The sequence below is a fragment of the Lepidochelys kempii genome, chromosome 9, assembly GCF_965140265.1.
Source record: "Lepidochelys kempii isolate rLepKem1 chromosome 9, rLepKem1.hap2, whole genome shotgun sequence".
Lineage (NCBI taxonomy): Eukaryota > Metazoa > Chordata > Testudines > Cheloniidae > Lepidochelys > Lepidochelys kempii.
Window position 1 is genome coordinate 3,994,984 of NC_133264.1, and position 20,621 is coordinate 4,015,604.

Here is a 20,621-nt window from a genome sequence, read left to right on the forward strand (position 1 = left end):
AGGAAAGCCAACAGCAATGGCGAAAACCACTATCCGCATCCCGCCTCGCTCCTCTCTTTCCCTGGCTACGCGATGGAGGCCGCGAGCCCAGGAACGCGGCTGAGACAGGATTAGGGGCAAGCTAGCTAGAGTAAGGTTCCTCTGCCCTTCTGCTCACGTACAGTCCGAGTGGACAAAGACACGGGAAGGGTGGAGTAGTTCGTGAGTGGGGTGGGGCGGAGGCAGAGCCCTGGCGGCTTCACTCCCCTTCCTCCTTGATGCGCTGCTGCTTGTTGCGTCGAGCGTCCATGTCAAAATTGAAATCGTTCCACTCGTCGCGGGGTGGGAAGGAGATGGTCTGGCGGAGTGTGAAGCGGACCGCGTCGATGACCCGCTCCCCCCGGGTCTCGCTGGAGCCCACACTGACGGTGGAGGCTCCGCTGGGGGTGCGCAGGAGGTGAGGAGGGGAGGAGAAGTCATGGAGCTGCCGGTGGTCCAGGATACCTTTCCAGATGGCATGGCGGAACTGCTCCGGGATCTTGAGGCTCACCAAATCCTGGAAGGCAAAGAGGTCATCTCCTTCAGCAATGGCTCATCGGACCCAGCCATCCCCGAGGTGCAACACACAGACCCTGCCTCCCATGGACATGCCAGGAAATGGCCTCTGGGCTGCCCAGCCACCTCTCCTGCTATGGCCCAGGATGCAAGCAGTTAGAACCCTACCAGACTCAGAGAGCGGGCGGTTCTCTGGGTTGCCCTTTCTGAACGGACGTTTGTGGAGGCCACACAAATGACACGAGGAGACAAGCCCAGCTGAGCAGAAACACTTGCTCGGGCACAAGCCACCAAGGCGTAAAAGTGAGAAACCCTCTTCCACCTGGTCTTCCACAAAAACCTCCAGGAGCTCTGCCGCTCAGGCCATGGGAGAGGCAGGGAGGCTTCAACATGTCTGAGAATCTGACCATTTCTCTGTAAGCTGAAGAATGGATTTAGGACCTTCACTTTGGGTCCCAATATTTGAAACTCTTGGCCTTGAAAACTGCCTCTGTTAAAGGAGATCAAAGCAGCTTGTCACACCATCCTGGAGACTGAGAAATCCCCCCACCAGAGAGAAGGAGCTGGTTTTGTACTGGTTTTCAAACAGGAACCGAGCGCTATTCAATGGCTGTCACCATGTAGGGCAACGTCCTGGCCATCACACAGCCCTACACAGAACGGGGTGGGATTTTAAGGCTTCAGGGCTGTACACAAACACTGATCCTCACCCAGCAGACAGACCGACCCCACTTATCCCATCACCATCTTTCAAACCCAACTCCGGGAATGCTCTGATCTGAGCTCTGAGGCACTGACTCACTGGAAGAGTTCAGCTGGGGCTCCGCCTGGCCTCTGGGCTCAGATCAGTTCTATTCAGCTGTTAAATTTGCTCCGGGTCCAAACCACCACAAAGTTTGGTATGGGTATGTGAATTAGAGGGCCTCGTGTCTGCGGCCATCTCTACGCATCCCGACACTTCTCTTGCTAGCATGTAGCAGGGGTGGCTCAGCCTCCCTTTGGTAAGCGTGACATCAGCTGTTCAATGAGGTCACAGTCGTTTTGGTAAGCCAGTGTGCAGCTGGGATCAGCTCTTCTAGCTGCAGCCGTGGAGAGGAAAGATCAGCCCAGCCTGCAAAAGCAACAGCACCCCAGCCAGCCAAGCCCTGGGGAGCGAGAGAGGGGTGGGCAGCCTGCCAGCAGAGAGCAACAGCATTGGACAAGAGGAAGCAACCTGGCAGAAGAAGCCACACTGGAGGGGCAAAAAGAGATCAGGTGGCACCAGACCAGAGTTGAGCAGTAAGCGACCTGGCAAGATCATTCGGGTCAGGCTGGGAAACAGAGGCAAGGAGAGGAAAAATGCAGACGATGTATGGGCAGCCACTTTTGTTTTGTTTTGTTTTGGAGACCATCAGTTTGCAGGTAAGTCAAGGTATTTCCAGCCCTTATAAACGGAAACCAAGACCTGGACAATTAATGGGTGTGGGGTTTGGAGCCAGCCATGAGGCCAAAATAGAGTCAAATACTCTGCGCCAGGCAAAGCCATTACCCTACTGCACTGGGGATGGGTTCAATCTCTCAGCCTCCTAGGAAGCCTTCGTTGGTTCACAATAGATAGGATTAAAACTAGCTGCCCTTAAAAAAAAAAACTCTCTCTCTCTTTCTCTCTCTAATAAATATGGAATCTGGATTTCTGACCCGCCCGGCCCCAACCAATGGGGTGGAGAGAGCACACAAACAAAAGGGTGACTGTTACTTACATCCATGGAGTAATGCTCAATCTGATAGATGGTGGTCAGCCCCTGGGTCGTGAAATAATCCACGCAGGATGAGCAGCCCAACCTCGCTAAGAAGCTGCAGGGGAGGAGGGAAGGGAAGGAAAGAGAAAAAGGATCACCCTGGCTGCAATAGCCCAACCGTAGCATAACCAAAGACTCGACCACCTTGCAGCAGCTAGACAGTGGGAGGCGGAGACGCTCCCCCGCAGGGTCACCTCCTCCAGCGTGGCTGAGGTCAGCAGACACCAGACATCACTGCCATGGGACGGCTCTCAGTCCAGTGCCTAGCAGACAGGCGTCCACATCCTAGGGTGCCACTGTGGCAGGCGGTGACCTGAGCAGAGAGGTAAGGGAGCAGCACAAGCATCGGAGAGCAAGCCCCCATAGGGGTAGTCCTTCCGGGTCAGAGCGGAGGTACTTCACTAAGGGGAGAGCTTGCCCTGCTGACACGCGGTGTGGGGCGAGAGGGCTTCACTCAGCAGATCCAGGGCTAAAATGCATTACACAGATGTGCCTCTAAACAACATATCCAACCCTAACCGTCAGCGTTAGGCTAAGGGAAGCATTAACCTACTTGTTTGGGCACCCAGGAGGAAGCAGGACTCTGTCAGAAGCCCCTTGGTTCTTTCCCCAGCCCCGATAGCGTCTTATTGTGGGACCATGAGAAAATCCCCTCAGTCTGATTGATCCCGCAAGAAGCCAAGCACCCTCAACTACCGATGACTCCAGCAGCCTTGTAGGCCCCGGGCTGGTAGCCCCGTTTCCCTTCCCGCGTGATGGGGACGATGCTCCTTGCTGAGCCTACCTCCGAGTGGGAGGGGTGTAAGTGTTAGTCGACTACCGTTTGAGAAGCTTGGAAACGCAGATGTGGATGGTGCTGCCGGTCAGTCCACCAAGGACCACCTACCCCTTGGATGTGTTCTATTGAAACTGCTCCTCTCAGATCCTCCCCAGGGAGGCTCAATCCGATAGCCCCACAGACGGGGATGAGACAGAGCCCAGGTGACCGTGCGGCCCATATACTTTGACCCCGATGCACGAGGCCTTGTTTTCTACAGTCCCTGGGTTTGGGTCTCGCCGGCCTGCTCCCGCTCACCTGACGATGCTGCAGTCTGTGGGGTACGGAGGCGGCGGGGTGCAGTGAGACGTCGACGGCATTGAGAGGGAAGGAGGCAGTGTCTGTGTAGGGCTGAGACCGTTCATGTCTCCGGCCATTGCCATGTGGGTGCCCATCATGGGAACTAGAGGAAACAAGCAAAGGGAGAGAATTGTTACATAGGACTTCCACCCCAGTGGGCCTTCCAGGGCAGCTCCCCGACTCGGAAATGCCACCACAAAGCACCCCAGGGTGCTATATCACGGGGGTTATCTTGGGCAAGGAGCGCTCTCAAGTCTTCTCTCCTAACTCGTGTAACTGTAGATGACAATCCAGGCAAGGGAGCAGAGGGAACAAGCCACCTGGTTTTCAGAGACACGACGCCCCCTAAGCAAATCACCGGGAGTCTCGTGCCTCTGAAACCACAGCCCTAAGGTGCATCGGGATTGGCAGAGCGGCTGAGCACCACTCTGTGGTTGGGATTGTGCCCCACAGGCTGCAATCAAAGGTGCACGCTGCACGGATCTTCTCTGAACTTAGGAAGCGTTTTCACGAGCCCAGGGAAAGCTGCACCGCGGAGGCAAGGCTGCACCTTCTCTTTGGAGCGGGAAAGGGGAGGCAACTGACCCGTAAAAGCAGAAGAGTTTACTGCAGTAGCACGTCAGGCCTGCAGCACTGAGCACCGTTACCCTGTGATTTCAAAGCGGCCTCAGAAGCTGGACAAGCATGTCACAGATGGGGAAACTGAGACGTGGAGAGGCCAGGTTCTCTCCCAGTGAGAGACAGCCAGTCAGCGACAAAGCTGGGAGAGGAACCCAGATCTCCAGAAGCCCAGCCCTGTGCACCAGCACGGCCTCGGGGGCAGCAGGCTTTGCTCCACGACCTGGGTTGGTCTACGTAGCTGGATCGACAGCCCTGGAGCCTGAAACTTGCTCTCTGCAGAGCAGGGGCAGTATGGGCAAGCAGCCATGCATGCTTCCCCCGCCCCACCTCCACGAACATGCCTCAGGGTACGTCCACGGCACGCAGCAGCTAGGAGGCGTGATTCCCAGCTTGCATAGACAGACATGCGTTAGCGATATAAGTATAAGTATACTTGTATAAGTAGGGGCATAGCGAGCAGATCGAGGGACGTGATCGTCCCCCTCTATTTGACATTGGTGAGGCCTCATCTGGAGTACTGTGTCCAGTTTTGGGCCCCACACTACAAGAAGGATGTGGATAAATTGGAGAGAGTCCAGCGAAGGGCAACAAAAATGATTAGGGGACTGGAACACATGAGTTATGAGGAGAGGCTGAGGGAGCTGGGATTGTTTAGCCTGCAGAAGAGAAGAATGAGGGGGGATTTGATAGCTGCTTTCAACTACCTGAAAGGGGGTTCCAAAGAGGATGGCTCTAGACTGTTCTCAATGGTAGCAGATGACAGAACGAGGAGTAATGGTCTCAAGTTGCAGTGGGGGAGGTTTAGATTGGATATTAGGAAAAACTTTTTCACTAAGAGGGTGGTGAAACACTGGAATGCGTTACCTAGGGAGGTGGTAGAATCTCCTTCCTTAGAGGTTTTTAAGGTCAGGCTTGACAAAGCCCTGGCTGGGATGATTTAACTGGGAATTGGTCCTGCTTTGAGCAGGGGGTTGGACTAGATGACCTTCTGGGGTCCCTTCCAACCCTGATATTCTATGATTCTATGATGCTCCAGCTAGCATGACAAAAATAGCGTGGTCGCAGCAACCCAGGTGGTTGGGCAGGGTTGGACTCTGTCGACCAGCCCGAGACGTTGTCCGTGCTGCCAGGACCCTGCTGTTATTTTTACCATGCTATGACGTGCAGAGCTAACATCTGTCTGCCCGAGCTGGGAATTACGCCTCCCAATGACAGGTCAGATGTACCCCCCGACCTGGAGGGAGAAGGGACTGCCGTTCTGAGTGGGAAGGTGTTTCCACCTCGGCCACTCTGCTGTGATTGCCAGAGAGGAGCTAATGGAGATGGGTCCTGGGACATGGAGAGAGATCACTTGGCAACTGCACCCTGTTCCTAACCCCCTCGTCAAATACACGAAGAGGTCGATGGGGAGCAAGAACAGAACAGGAAGCGAAAGAGCCAGCCCCTTACTGTTGGTTCCCATGCCGTCGGGGATGGCAGTAGGGGTCAGAGCATTGCGCTGCTGGGGGTTGATCAGCTGGCTGACCGAAGGCAGCTTGTTCATGCTGTTCATCTTGCTGAGTGGTGGGGAGTTGGAGCCATACGACGACTGCGACTGCATGGAAGTCCTGCAAAATAACAGCAAGGTTAAAGGTGTTGAAGCTTAGGGAGGAGATAGGAGCTTGAGCCAAGTCTTGTGCGTATCAGGGGAGGAGGATTATCTGCTCTATTTTAGTATAAATTACAGGTATCACATGGGTGTCGCTGTGACGGCTCGTTGAAAAGTATCTATTTTTCAGTCGGCAATGTTGAAAAAATAACTAAACATCACAAATTTCCCAAGAATTTTTTTTTGGGGGGAGGAGGTTGTTGGAAGAACAAACTAAAATTTTTTGGAGGAGGGGGAGGAGTGTTTTGTTTTGGGTACAAATCTGTTTTTGGTTTTAAATAAACCCAGAAAATTTCTACCAAAAATGTTCAGAGTTTTTGTGTTTCGTTTATTTGTGTTTTATTTATTTTATGTAAAAATATTCTTCCGCGCCAATCTCTCTTCAAAAATCCATTTTCATTTAAAAAAAAAAAAAAAAGGGATGAAGCTATTTCGACCAGCACTAGTCATTACTGACAGCTGGATGCAGACACTGGGATAGTTTTCAAGTGAGGGAACAATTATTACATGGGCCTTTTTAAAAACTCCTTGCGGAGGATTCACAGCATCAGGCTGAGCCTCTATTTCCAGGTGTGCATTACAACCAGAAGTTCCCAGCTGAGACAGTAGGTGCTTTTGATCTCTACGGAGGCTGAGATTTTAAAAGAAGCCTAGGGGGTTTGGATATGCAGCTTCTGTTACTTTTAATGGGAATTAGGTGTCCAAATCCCTTAGGCTGTTCTGAAAAAACATCAGTCTCAAATGACAACTCTCCAAACCGGACTAAAACCAGCAGCCTCCTCGTGCACTAAAACTAGAAGGTAACCAACCAAACCCTCTCCAAATCCTCCAATTCAAACAGCCTCACTCCATCTAGTATTAACAGATGCTTCTGTTACAGGCCTGCCCCGGGGGAGCTGCTTGTGAGATCTCTCCCCTCCCGACCCTGGACTGCTTGCATGGCAGGATTTCATCTTGGAAGATTGAGAGAGTGCCAGAGCCAAGTGCTCATGAATGGCAGCCCAGTCCCCAGATTGCGTTACAGCCATGGCATTCCATCAGGAGTTGGGTATTATTTTGAACATGCAGAAAATGATCATTAAGGCCAGTCTAATAGTGCAACTGGCAGTATCAGCACGTCACGCTGTCATAAGAGACCAGCCCCATCCCCCGCATGCTGGGCAGAGATCTAGCATGCTGGGGGCAAAGTTGCTTGGGAACTGGGCAAGCTTCCCAAACAAGATGATTTCTTGCCTGGCGGAGCTACAGCGCTTGAGTGATTGCTTTGCTGCATTCCAATCAGGAAGTACCTGTGGGGAGGGGGAACTTTCTCCCCATTATTTCCCATCAGGAAACCCACCCATCTGTTCTCCACCTGATTACAATGGATTCCTGGGAACTGACACTTCTTCTGTGTGAATGTGGGTGGGATCTCATGGACCACCTGGAATTGTGGACTTCACCATAAGTTTCCTGCCTGTATAGTTTTTTTTTTCCTTTTAAACTAAAAGACCCTAATTTCTGGATGACCTACTGAAACCTTTAGCATCCAAGCCCCACCTCCATACAGATAGGCGGTCTCCACCTGCCCTGCACTTTTTAGACTTGCTACGTTGGGTGGAGAAGACATCTGTTAACAGGATGCAGTATCTGGAGCCTGAGGAAGTGCAGACTAATAACACAGTTATAGGAGTTACAGAAGCACGTGAAGGGACCTCCTTGTATTTTGGGGGCACAAATGTAGGACAAGATCCAAAATAAACTTTACAGACCCAAGGAAAAGCGACAGCGCAAGGCGCGTACAATTAACATTAGTGATGGATGCAGCTCCCAAGGGGAAATGAATCCAAACCTTGAAATTCAGAGCCAACTTTTCAGGGCAGGGGTGCTGGTTTATATCAGAGGTTTCAGTTTGACCATTATAAAAGTCCAGGCCAGCCACCAAGTTCAGGTCCAGATTGATGCCTTGTTAAGGTTCAGAAGGGGTTTGGATTTGGGGGTTTAGTTAAGGTACAAGTTTGGGTGCTTACACTAGCCAGGCTCTGGATAACATGAGCACCACAGGGCTCAGCGGATGCCTGGTGCACCAGATCTCTTGCTTGTGATGCTTACGCAGCCAATCACCATGTAACAAGCTCTCACCAGCCTAACTCGTCAGGCCAACGGAGTGTCAGCAGAAGAGAATTTAGTAAAGCTTGGGAGGGGTTTTACTTCTAAAAAATAGAATACTTGTAAGATGATTTTTGGGGGGTGCCTGGATCTATTGGGCAGACGTCTCAAAAGCAGCACTGGATATAAGGCTTCATCTGCTCACACTTCAGTGAGAGCGGAGTTGGGCCAACGCTGAACGCTTTTGAAAATACCGCCCACAATTGTCTCACCCAGAGTCGATCCTCCTCTCACTTTCTCCCGCTTTACACTGTCTGACTCCCTGAAGCCAGTGGAGTCGCAGGTACAAACCAGGCGTGAGCGGACAATCAGGCTCCATATGTTTATGCCCATAAGCACTTCAGCGCAACTATTTTATCATGAAAGAAGATACCCAGAAAATTAAGAGGCAGACAGAAAAAGAAAAGTCCCAAGATAAACCAAGATGCAAAAGTTTATTGAAAATTAACATCACACATCCATGTAGCAATGGCCTCAGTAACACAAGGAAGTAGTTCTTGGCATGAAACACACAGTAGACCACCTGGCGTTTGGAGATTTGTTTAAAACAAATTGCTTTGTTTCCCCCAAATTCCCTTTTTTTTCTTTACACTTATTAAAAATCCTTGTGGATGAAGCTCTTATTTTAAGATGATGTTTAATGCACCCTAAGGAAGATTATAAGGAGGAGCATTAAAATCTGCTTGATACCCCAATGCCAACGAAAAGCATTTTAATATCAAGGCATAAGGACTTCACCAACAGACTATTACACTTCTTGGAACAGTCTGACACGAAAGGGACAAAGTCGAATACTGCAGTGGATTTTTCTTTTTTTGTACTGAGACTAACTAGGCATGTGGCCAACAGCATTTGTAGTTATGCAAGCTACTGTAAGGGTAATCAACTCCCACATTTCAGGACATCAACTGATCACCTGGAAGGGTCAGGAAAGAATCGTTTCCACTTGCAAAGCATGGCAGGGTTGGCAGGGCTACTTTCGGAAGTATTAGCCCCTGTCAAAGGCAGGATACTGGACTTGATGGATCACTGGTCTAATCCAGTTGGGCAAATCCTACAAGTGCTAGGGTCTAGATCACAGACCTTGATTCACACTGATGAACATTTACTCACATGCATAGTCCAACTGAAGTCAATAAGAAGCATTCACCAACATGAAAGAGCGGTTACTTACCGGATAGTAACTGCGGTTCTTGTACATGTAGTTACCAGTGTGGATCCCGCTCGAGGCGAGTGTGCAAGACAGGAATTTTTGGAATAGCAGTGTCTGCTGAGACATGCCTGCACTATGGCGTCCTCATGATGCCCACCCGCCAGGCTAAGGGTCTAAGGACCAGAGAGGCCGCAACCCTCTATTTCCTCATGGGATCTGGGAACATGGAAACCTCACAGGTTTCAGATATGGGGACATACCCGAAGTAGGCAGAGGATGCAGCTTAAGCTCTAGAGGAATGAGCCGTAATATGGGGAGGGAGAAATGTCAGCCATTTGGTAGCAGATTGATAGGCACAGCATGATCGGTTTGGATGGTCTCTGGGAGGAGACTGCTTGACCTTTGGCTGCACCAGAGATGGCAACGAAGAGATAAGGAAATAGCCGGAAGGGTTTCACTCTGTCAAGGTAATAGAATGGGGGGGAAAGAATAGGCGCCTATATAAGAAAAAGTCCCAAAGAACGGGGTCCCTTTAAAAACGGGACATCTGGTCACTCTACCCATGAGAGCCCAAGGACCAGTGCTAGGAGCCAGGTCTGTCCTGCCTTCTCTTGTCCCATTCTCCAGTGCCAGAGCAGACCTCGGTGCCAAGTGCTTGCCTGACACTGATGACCCTTGCTGGCCCTGGTCCTCTGTGTCACATTCTGGCTAGTGGGGGCACGAGGATTTAACAGAGGTCAAATCTGTCTTTGAGCTGGTACTTCTTGCCTCTGCACCAGAAGTTACTCTCACAGATTGCTCTGAGAGGCAGAATTTGAGACGGAGACCCCCTGGATTTCAGAGTCCTCGCCAAGAAGGAGTTGCACATGGAGCACTGATCCGGGATGTGGCTCTTGCCAAGACAGAATAAGGAACGGCTGTGGTCATTAGAAGAATTAAGCCATCACAAGATGGACACAGACTGAAGGCTTTGAGTCGGCCATTAGCGGAGAAAGGTGCTAAGCACCAAATGTGTCGGCTTTTTGTTTTTTGTTAAATAACCAGACTGGAAAACAAAGTGTAGAAGGATAATTAGGACTGAAATCTATTGAACAAGTTAAATCTAAGAAACAGTAGGGGGTAGCAAGCGAGCATCGTAGCTGTGTCACTACAATGGGCAGTGCGGGAGGGAGGTTGTGGACACACTTCATGCTCTTGGCTGGTGGGAACAGGAGGAGATCACTGTGCAGATGCAGCCCAATGGATAGGGCTACTCAGAAGATTCCTATCTTGAGAGGCCCTTGCATACCTAGAGTGGGATCCACGCTGACTTGAGCACCTCAAAGAAGAATTAGGGCTTCACAATCCACCGTAGGTTCAGTCCAACCCCCAGTGAAGTCTGTTAACGTCAGAAACCTTTTCAGGTTCAGTGGGAGTTGGATTGGTCCCAGTAAGGTTGATACAAAGTCAATGAGTCTTTCAATTGACTTCAGTGGGCTGTGGAACAGACCCTTTATGATCAAGGAGAGACAATTAATGATCCAGGTTGGAGGTCATATTTCTAAGAAAAAAAATTCTTGCCTATGCTAATTAATGTGCTTAACACCTCCATCTGTCCAGCAGTACAAAATATTTTAACTACTTGCATTACGACTGCATGACCAGCATTAAAACAAGGATTACCTGACCAACAGTCACAATCCCCAGCTGTTTATTCTTAAACATATCCCCCGTCCCACCACCCCGAGTGAAAACATCTTTAATTTAACAAGACAAGAGGCATTTTACGATTGAGACCTGCTCAGAGAAACTCTCACGAGTTTCACAAATACAGCAAAAGTAACAGTAGAGAGTTTTAACAAACATATTACAAAAAAAAATTGAGGAAGGCGCCATTGTGGTTTCAGACCTCCCAATGCTAGCGCTATAGCTAAGAGATCTGCAGAATGGTTTATTCTTGCAAAGTTTGAGTCCCTTCAAGAGATTGTTTTCACTATTTTCTCTGTTTCTAACAAGCTGGTTTTTTTGTTTTTATTTGCCACAGAGTTCCTAGTCCCATGAGCTGGACCAAACCCCCCCCCCCCCCCCCCCCCGCAGCTTGGCTCATGGATAGACTGATGGATTTGGGGGGATGGAATGTTTTAAGATGGCATCGCTCTGTTTGGGAGGCTCTCTCCTGGAGTCCGTGAGTTCACTCCTGAAGCAGGCCGAAAGGAGACTGTAGAGGACGAACCAGAGAAAAGAGAAGATGAAGGCTTAGGACCCTTATAAACAACCCAGAAAAGAAACACCTTCTTTCTACCTTCATGATCACAGTATGGACTAGAGGGAAGAGAAACCCCACGTGGCTCAGGGCCTGCATGCAAGGGTCTTGGATAGGAAGGTTCAGCATGCCAGACAGCCCTAGTAGGAGTACCCAAGAATGAAGGAAAGTAACAGAAAAAGAGCGCCATGATTAATGGCCGTAGAAATTCAATTTCCAAATCACGGGGCACAAATACGTCTTTGGCGTTGATTCCAGCTACTGCTAACATACTGATCAACCATGAGCGGGAAAGAGCACTCACAGCTGGGGGAAAAACCCAGGTCTAACTGTAGACCACCCCACACTTTGTTTGCTTAAAAACAGAGGCTGGTACCAGACAGGAGGATGATCCAATTTATTGCAAGGAGGTTACATTAACTTAATCTACCAACCACACCACTGCCACACCTCCAAGGCTGGTTATTCTATGCAACATGGAATATAATGCATAGGGTAGCACTGAGATCCACACTATTTAAATGTGGTGCATGTGGGGGGAGGCTCTATATCATCTGCACAATAAAACACACTACTACTTCCTCCCACGTAGCCCTACCTTTTTGCTCCCTTTCCCTGTGATAGTCCTCCAGTCAGAGCACCATCCAAATGCCTGGAGCTTATAATGCACACAAGCGATACAAAGCATGCAAGGCAGACCATTAGCATTCACACAGTTAACAGTGAGTAACTAGACCAAGGTGCGAACGGAAACGTCACTGATAACATTGTTATTTTTCTACTGACTGCAGCGCAATTTTGCAAATTCATGCCGCAGTTTGACCACATCAAGCATTTGGATTGCTCTGCCTTACTGACGCTGACTTGAAAAATGAATTCCCTGGGCCTGGATAATGGGGAGCATGCGCATGTAGACTGAGAGCCAGTCAATGGTCTGCAAGCTACGGCCATTTTGATACTGCAGAGGTACTTTGCTGGGAAAGAAGTGATAAGATGGCTCCTAATTTCAGGAACACTTTGTAAAATTGCTTTAATCAATTTATGGACAATCCAAATTAAGAGCAGTTTGCACTACCTGAACAGTAAGTACCAAAGCGAAACTGAACACCGAAAAATTTTGGTTGAATTGGAGAAAGCGTTCTCCTGGTCATGTCCATTACAGACTGATGAATAATCTCTTGAGAGAAACAGGAAATCTCATTGCATTTACAGCTAGAATATTGGAGGGCTCTATACGGCAACTGGTGGAAGGATCTTTCCCATCTCTACGTTCTAGGATTCCCTGGTAATGCAGCAAGTCTGTGGTTTAAACTGGTGTAGCTGGTAGACTGAATGCAAAGTGTCTTCCAAATTAAAATATGTATTGGTCTTATAAAAATGCACTCAAGGCTTTGTCTGTGGCATATGCAGGATGAAAACTGTTGCTAACCCCCCACCTATGATCATGAAGGTATCTGGCATGCCCGTAAACTAGGGAAAACCATGCATCAAAGAATGAGTAGACAGAAAGAAATATGAGACAGAGAGGGAGAGGGAGGAAGGGTATCTGTCAATGTAATTATAGTGAAATATTTTCTGATTACCTTGTCAGATGCTATACTTTTTGATCACCATTAGGCTTTTCTTCTCTCCCCCAAAATATTAAGACAATTATATTTCCTACCTGCCAAATGCAGTCTGACATTTTTGCATGAAAATTGAAGGCTCTTACAGGATTTTTCCAAGCGGATCCATTTTATTGATTTTTAAACAATTACTATATCGCTATTGTGATTCTCCCCTTTGCTTTTTCCAATCCTTAGCCACACCCCTTTAAAGATTAAGATGAAACTTTTAATGTGAAAGCGGGGAGATGGGACTCCGCTCTTAACTATGGTTCTAAAAAGTCATTGGAAAGAAATCCATTTCTCTTTGCTTAGAGCTCGATTACAGCCCACAGACATGCGCGCACGGCTGCACGCGGGGAACGTACCGCTACAGGCAACACACCAGGGCCCTGATCCCGCAATCAGATGCGGGCAAGCCCCAGTGGCTGCACAGAGCCCCAGTGGGACCCCAGTCAGACACACCATCCAGATGGGTGACTGCAGGTGCAATATGTAGCTTCTAATCTCCTAATTTTGCATGCAGCTTCAGCATACATTTTTGAAAGCATAGCCCTGGACACAGAAGTATTTTCCTTTTCTTTAAGAACAGCCTGAAAAATGAGTCACGGTTTATCTTGTCCCGATAAATATGCAGTGACTAAACCTCTCCTACTAGATTAGCAGCATTTGCTCATTTTGACCTTCCTTACTTCATAAACGAGACCATGTCATTGAGTCAGGGTCTCCGGAATTTCCTCTCTTCATTACCCCTTTGCTGAGACCTGGGAAACTCCTTTACCCCCAGCCTTGTCGGGTGGTAACGGCCACCAGCCCATAGCTTCTTTATCCCTAACGGTCTCTGGTTCTTGCTTGTTTGTGCTGGAATGAATCTAGCTGACCCGGTGTACTGCTGCTTTGCTAAAGCACTCCAACCAGACAGCCAACCAAGTCTAAGCAGTTGATATTTTTAATGCACTTTTCAGTACGGACGATAGGCCACCTTCCAGGAGAGCTCAGCTATTACTGTGTTAGGATTGTGCAAATGCTGAAGGGTATCTTTCCTCCTCCATTCTTAAAAGCTCTTAATCTTTCTCCACACTATCTGGGCACACTTGGCAGCTGAGAAATTAACACATGACTGGAGCAGCACCAGGAGATGTGCTGAAAGTGGTTTCATTAAATTAAGTGGATGGACTCACACACACACACACACACACAGTTTCTAAAGGTAAAAATATCAACTTTGCCTGCTAGGAACCCATCTCACTGATACTGAAAGAGCAAAAACAGTAATTATGGCAAAGCAACTCTGTCAGCAGTGAGAGGAAGGGTGTCATTTACATCAATCCTCTTCTGCTTACAAAACCATTTTCATACAGAAATGCTGTATCAGGGGTACCTTTAAAGCCACAAAAGTATATGTGGGTGCAAGCAGACTTGTCGACAGCTAGCCTTTATGACGCAGACAAACATTCAGTGCAGATTGCTGGAACGTAATGGGAATCTCACCAAGTAGATAGGCAAGCCCCCTCACGGGGCCTATATGCTCCATCCATCTCAGCCCAAGACCTGGCTGACGTCCCTATAAACACTACAGCTGGCATTCCCAGCGCCTCCTCTATACACACGGGGCGAAACCTGCCACCGTCCAGAGAGCGCGCACAAGGCCTAGGTGCCACATCAGCCCTAAGACAAGGCCTAGGTACCCTGTGGGCTCAAGTGGGACTTATGAGGTACTTTGGTCTCATGCCAGGGCTGCCGGGGGGGGCAAGCGGGGCAATTTGTCCCAGGCCCCACAGGGGCCCCCACAAAAGAGCTTCCAGCGGCACTTCGGTGGCGGGGGGTCCTTCAGTGCTGCTGAACACACCCAGAGTGAAGGACCTGCCCCACCCCTTCTTCCACTCCGGGTCTTCATCGGCAATTCGGCGGCGGGGGTCCTTCCGCTCCATGTCCTCGGTGAAGTGCCCCAAAGACCCGGAGCTGAAGGACCCCTGCCGCCGAAGACCCCAGGCCCCCTGAATCCTCTGGGCAGCCCTGTCTCATGCTGCCCCTAGCCACAGTGTTACATGACACAGCCTCTAGGTGAAGGTACACCAGCAGGAAGGAAGACTACTGCATGGGTGGGTGCATACAATACACACTGCTCCTTTCTGCTGCCTGCTTTCGTTCTCAAGCAAGCAGTGCAAGTCACGAGACCCGGGGTCTCTCCTCTGCTGTGTCACAGACTCAGTACGACTGTAGGCAAGCCACAGTCTTCACGGTGGCTCAGTTTTCCCCAGCTGCAAAATGGGGTGAATGACAGCTTCTCACGCTGAAGTTAGAGAAGTAGCGGCAAAATTAATGCTTGTAAATGCTTTGATATCCTTTAACGAGGGGCCCGATGCATGCGCTAATTACTGCCTTAAACACCCCACGGACAGCTGTTCTGCCCCCAGCCTCTTTTACTTCTGCAATTTTTAACCTACTACTAGAATTTCCCACTAAGGCATAGCATCTGTCCATCAATGATAGCAAAGTAATTTACTGAAGGCACAACTGCCCCGTCTAAATGTTCTTCACAATCCCGGCTCATCATGCTCTTGGAAGAGCGCTCCTAGAGAGAGATTCCAAGGGTGGGTGAGCTGCTGCTGTGGAGTATCTTCCCGTCGCCACAGAGCATGGCCCACGCCCCGTATCGCTTAGCCCAGTCGTCAGTGCTCACTAAGTTTCTGTCTGTGGGCAGGTTAATAGAAGGGGCTGGACAAAAGGTACTTCAAGACTGTCAATCCACAGCCTGGGCACTCCAGTTAAGAAGCAAGCAACCCGTTCCTCGCCATGCATCTCATAAGGTCAAAGGCAAACCGTCTGTGAGAACAAGGGACTAGATCGAGTTGGAGGGAGGGCTCGGCTGCCCTATTACTGAGCTAGGGGAAAGCCGCGGAGTTGCCATCTAGCTCTCGGCTCCTCTAAAATTTTGGACCCAGGGATTTGTTTCGAGTCCCTCCCTAGCAATGACTGGTTCCTCCTGCCGCATCCGACCAAAGAGTCACTCTCTGCTCTAGGCCTTGCTATCGGGCAGGACTTTGCCAGTGGCTGGTAAACAAGAGGATATTGGGACATTTCTTAACCGCCACATCAGTGGCGGAGTGTGTGCGTGGGGGGGGGCAACCGGGCAACCCTCTCTCTTCCTCTCCCTCCAACCAGCTCCCCGCTGGTGTACTCACTGCTTCTGGAGCAGGTGCTGCTGCTGCTGCCTGTACGTCTCGATTGTGTGCTGCGGGAGGGACTGCATGAGCTCCAAGGACTCCTTGATCTTTAGCAGCATTTCATACGTCTCCCGTCCCCGGACCTGCACGGTGGGGATAAGGCAACACTTAAAGCCCTTGGATCTGAAAGTTACCAAGCCACAGGGTAGGACTTCCGGCCACCTCCGCGATCTTCTGCTAAAGCCAAACAAACCACAGCAAAGCAGGAAGCAAATACCCTGGCTACACATGCTGTAGACGCTGGGTCTAAACCTACAGTTCCATGGTCTATACAGGGAGGTCTGACTGCTGAGCCTGTCAGAGGAGATCGACTGAAGCTTCACAGTCCAGGTCTGGATTACGAACACTCAACATCTGGGGGTTGTTTAGATCAAAGCTTGTCATTTGGCTCCGTATAAATATACCAGGAAAATTCAGACCCAGCTGTTTGGCCCTCTTAGATAATGCAGCGGTAGGTACTAGAAAAAAATCCCACATTACATTCTCTTGAGAGGAGATTTCAATAGGCCTGGATTTTAATATCCCATGCCCTAAGAATAGGGGTGCTTGGATCTGAGGGTTTGGTTTGGGCCCATCTCTTCTTTTAAGTGCACTGAGCTTTGAGTGCAAGGGCAACATTACTCATTGAGGAAACCAGTCAATTGGCAATTACAGACATTTTTTGCTCTTCATTTCTATTCCTGTCCTGTGTTTATTACAGCATATTTCATTTTGATCATTTTCTCTGCAGTGCTGATAATGCTCATAAAAGCAAAAAAATCCATCCATCTTGGCAAGAAAAGGGTCCAGTCCATTATTGCTGGAGGAAACTGGAGTTTCATACATTCAGAAATGAGAGGGGAGAAAGATCTATCAGGTCATCCAGTCCACTCACTCGCCACTGCAGACTCTTCCCTCTGGACATTGTTGGGTGCTTTGTGCAAGCCATTCTTAAACAATTCAAGCAATGGGTCTTGCATTGCTCACTTGAAGGGTGAATTTAAGGTGCAGATTTGAAAAAGCTATTGCTCACCCCTAAAGCCAATAATCTGTTGATAATTGTGCATCATGGATGTCGTTATTTTACTTAGAACTAAATAAACAGCTCGTTTACCTCAATTAATTTAGATGATGCCAAAAGAAGTAGAGGAACATGGGCAAAAAACAAAACAAGTACCAAGCTTACCGGTAAGTACAGGAGCTCGTCATCTGGAGTGCGACGTTTTTTGATAGATGTCATCTGTATCCCATGCGTGCTCTGCCGAAAAGCTGCAAGGAAAACCCCACAGTGCCTGATTAGAATTTGGCATGTCTACTGCTGCTGGGTTTTCAATGAGATCTCTGTGCTCAAGACCTATAGGTTTGAAAAAGGTTGCTGGCTAAACAGCACCTGCCAGGGCGTGAATGCAACTTGAGGCATCCGTTTGTGGCTACGAAAGTACGGAGCTGACTTTCATATCTTTAATCGTGTATTAATGGCCTTGACAAATGGGAAATGAGTCAACAAGAGAGTGTTGGGCAAACAGAAAATCCACAACTAACTGCACTCAGGACAACAACTGGGTCTTTCCAGACAGTACAACGAATCTAAGTATCTCAGGGCTGCCTACCTCCCAGTGAATCATTACCATATTGCCCATAACTCTTTAAGAGAGTGGGTTGAGTGGCAAAGTAGTAAAATCTCTTGATGAGGTAAATCTCTACAGCTTGTTGCTCCAAGCTAAATTCTGGAGCCTCACTAAGTGGAAACACTGAGTATGCAGGAAACCAGGGCTGTTTGATTGGGTTAATGTCCGGGCTTAACTGGAGTCTCAAGTCCAGCCCCCCTTCGGTGGAAGGGTAGCAGACCAACTCTCAGACTGGTGTTCCATATTTAGGATACCTGTAACACTATTCGCAACGGACAGGATTTCAGTGCTGCTAGGGAATCTGCATGCTACCAGTGACATAAACGCTGTTGGTGGGATAGCAGGCCCACTCGCTGCACCAAATAGGCAATTTGTTTGAGAGCAATTAATGTTTAGCAGGTTTAATTCACTGCTCAAGCAGAAACCCTCCAAAGAGCCTTTTCTAAGAGAGTGGCAATTGCTCTTCCACCCAACATCCTCCAGCTCAGTCTTCTCCAATCTCAGTTGCTCTGGTACCAAAGCCAGCGTGCTCCCTGTGCACTGAAAGCTTTGGCTGCGAGCAGCCCAGCTGTGCCAGCTACTTACGGCGCTTCGTACCGTCACCGTTCTTTGTGCTGTCGGAGACTTGCTGCTTTCTAATGCTGTCCTCATCTGCTTTGCGGTCCCTCCCTGGACAAGCGCAAATGCGGGCTTCAAAACACCGGCGGCCTAGGACTTGTCCACTAGAGTGAGGAGAAAGAGGGAAGGCGTTAATTCAGGCCCAGCAGTGACCAGCAATGGATATGCACATTGAAACTCAACACAACGGGGCAAACTTTCCCACCCCCTACCTGGATCACAACCACAACACCCCACATCTGAACTAGAGACTAGCTAACAGGGGGCTGAGCTACCTGCTTTGTGCACCCATACATGTTGTTAACCACACAAATGGATCCACCCGCTGATCACTGCATCTCAGCTTGTTCTGTGAATCCCTGCAAGCGTACTGCAGTCGCCGAACGGCTGCTTGCCTTCGTGATGCAGTCACAGGGAATTTCCACCTTTGAGCATCTCAGAACTAGACACACGCGGAATTATTTCAACTGCCTCCACGAAGCAGCACGGCACAGACAGGGCTTTTGCTCTGTAGATCTCAAAGCAGCTCGCAAAGGTGGGCAAGCGTCACTAGACCCATTTAAGAGATGGGGAAACGGGCCTAGAGAGGCTATATGACACACCAGGGTCACACAGCGAGTAATGCAAAGGCCATGCTGGAAATAAACGCCAGCTCTCCTGAGGCTCAACTGATGCCCTGATCACTGGATCACCCTGACATGTAAAAATAAGGGTGAAAATAATTCTGCTCTCTCCCCTCTCTCATTCTTAGGAAGTTTACAAAACCCTCCTGACCAGGATTGGCACAGGGAAGCAATGTCGCCTGGCAAACATCGGGCAATGCTCTCTCACTCCACCTTCCAGTGCTACTGATCTGCTGCGTGCTACTCACTCTCTTGTTTCCAGCGTTACGATGATGAGGATCGGACGGCGGTTCATCCCGCCAACACAGCTGCTGTTGCACATGAAGTTGTACAACACCGTCGTGAACTCAGTGCCAACCTGGACACAGAGAAATCATGATAAAGGGGTGACTGCAGATGGAAGGAGCTGTGCATTCCTCTTTCCCCCACTAGCTACACTTATATCACGTCCTATCAAAGGCGGGCCGTAAACCATAAGGGTTGGGTCTGGATGTCAGCTTTCTCAGAGCCTGGGGAAGTTCAGACCCTGCAGGGGGTCCTGCTTCAAACCCCTCTGTAAATAGGAGGAGGATGAAATAAGTGGGTTGAAGAAAGAGTCAAATTCTCCTTGAACTAAAGCAAAGAGCTTTTCAGAAGTCCCCTCCCTTCCGCGAGTGGCAGGCTTTGTTAGAGAGTGCAGGGGAGAACACTGGACTGGGCACAGATCTCACACTTACCTGCGGTGGTTCATAGGGTACGAGTACACTCTGCCTTCCGGTGATGGGGTCTTCCACGTATTGAGCATGGCTGTTTCCTTCCACCCGGATCAAGTGGCTGGGAGGGGCGATCTGCCCTGCAGATGGAGGGAGGAGACAGAAGGAAAGTTTTCCTGTAAAGTAAGCTCAAGCCCAGGGGAGCGTGATCTTCCACAAGCCTAGGACACGCTATGTTCCTTACTCAGCTGGCCCCCATGGCCACGGATGTGATTATTATTCTCACCGCACTTCACAGAGGCAGGGAAGCAATTGCACAGATGGGGACCTGAGTCAGACTTGCCCAAGGTCATGCAGGGAGTATGTAGCAGAGCAGCAACTTGAACCCGTGTATCCTGAACCCCCAGGCTCGTGTACTAACCACTGGACCATCCTTTTCTGGCTCTCAAGAGGAAGCACTGCCATGCCTTTGACAGCTCCACAGTAACACATCTGGGGCCTTGTTCCAGAAAGCAACTCCATGAAGGTTTTCATCCCATGCCTGGCCTTGAAAAGCCTGTGCACAAAGCAACTGGAATCCTTGAAATCCCCACTCCTTTTACTCGCTTTCCAATCAATACCCTACATAACATGGCTGCCTCCTGCCACTCCTCCCTGACGACTAGACAAGGTGCAAGCGAAAAGAAAAGAAAGGGATACAAATTATATCCAAAGCAGTCTTTGAAAGGCATGCTCTCCCATTGGGCGGTACTCTTATCTCCCTTCTTCCTGTCCCTAACCCCCTGGCCAAACAACTAGAGTCCTTGCTCATTGCACTGCCTTGTCTAGTAGTTTAGATTGTAACCTCCCCAAGGCAGGATCTGTCCACTGCCATACACAGCTAGGGTGTTAGATAAACAACACATCTGGGCCGCAAACCAGATGCTTTTCGAACCCACGTGAACTTGGGTAAGAGACAACATAGACGTTAAGTTTGGAAAAGTTAAAAACCCGGGACATCTTTAAAACA

At 49.3% G+C, this 20,621-nt stretch overlaps 1 protein-coding gene across 2 annotated transcripts in view; it reads right to left on the reverse strand.

The window, feature by feature from the left end:
• Window positions 1-238: 238 nt before the first annotated feature.
• Window positions 239-20,621, reverse strand: part of TP63 (tumor protein p63) — a 131,849-nt gene continuing 111,466 nt past the window's right edge. Inside the window, exons 6-14 of one of the 2 annotated variants that reach the window (XM_073358732.1) lie at window positions 19,637-19,752; window positions 19,169-19,278; window positions 18,265-18,401; window positions 17,238-17,320; window positions 16,031-16,155; window positions 5,500-5,657; window positions 3,388-3,532; window positions 2,274-2,367; window positions 239-535 (exon numbers count right to left, since the gene is read on the reverse strand). In XM_073358732.1, the coding sequence (XP_073214833.1) occupies window positions 239-535; window positions 2,274-2,367; window positions 3,388-3,532; window positions 5,500-5,657; window positions 16,031-16,155; window positions 17,238-17,320; window positions 18,265-18,401; window positions 19,169-19,278; window positions 19,637-19,752 (1,265 nt within the window). The remainder of the gene's footprint in view (window positions 536-2,273; window positions 2,368-3,387; window positions 3,533-5,499; window positions 5,658-16,030; window positions 16,156-17,237; window positions 17,321-18,264; window positions 18,402-19,168; window positions 19,279-19,636; window positions 19,753-20,621) is intronic. The other variant, XM_073358733.1, reaches the window with a different exon arrangement.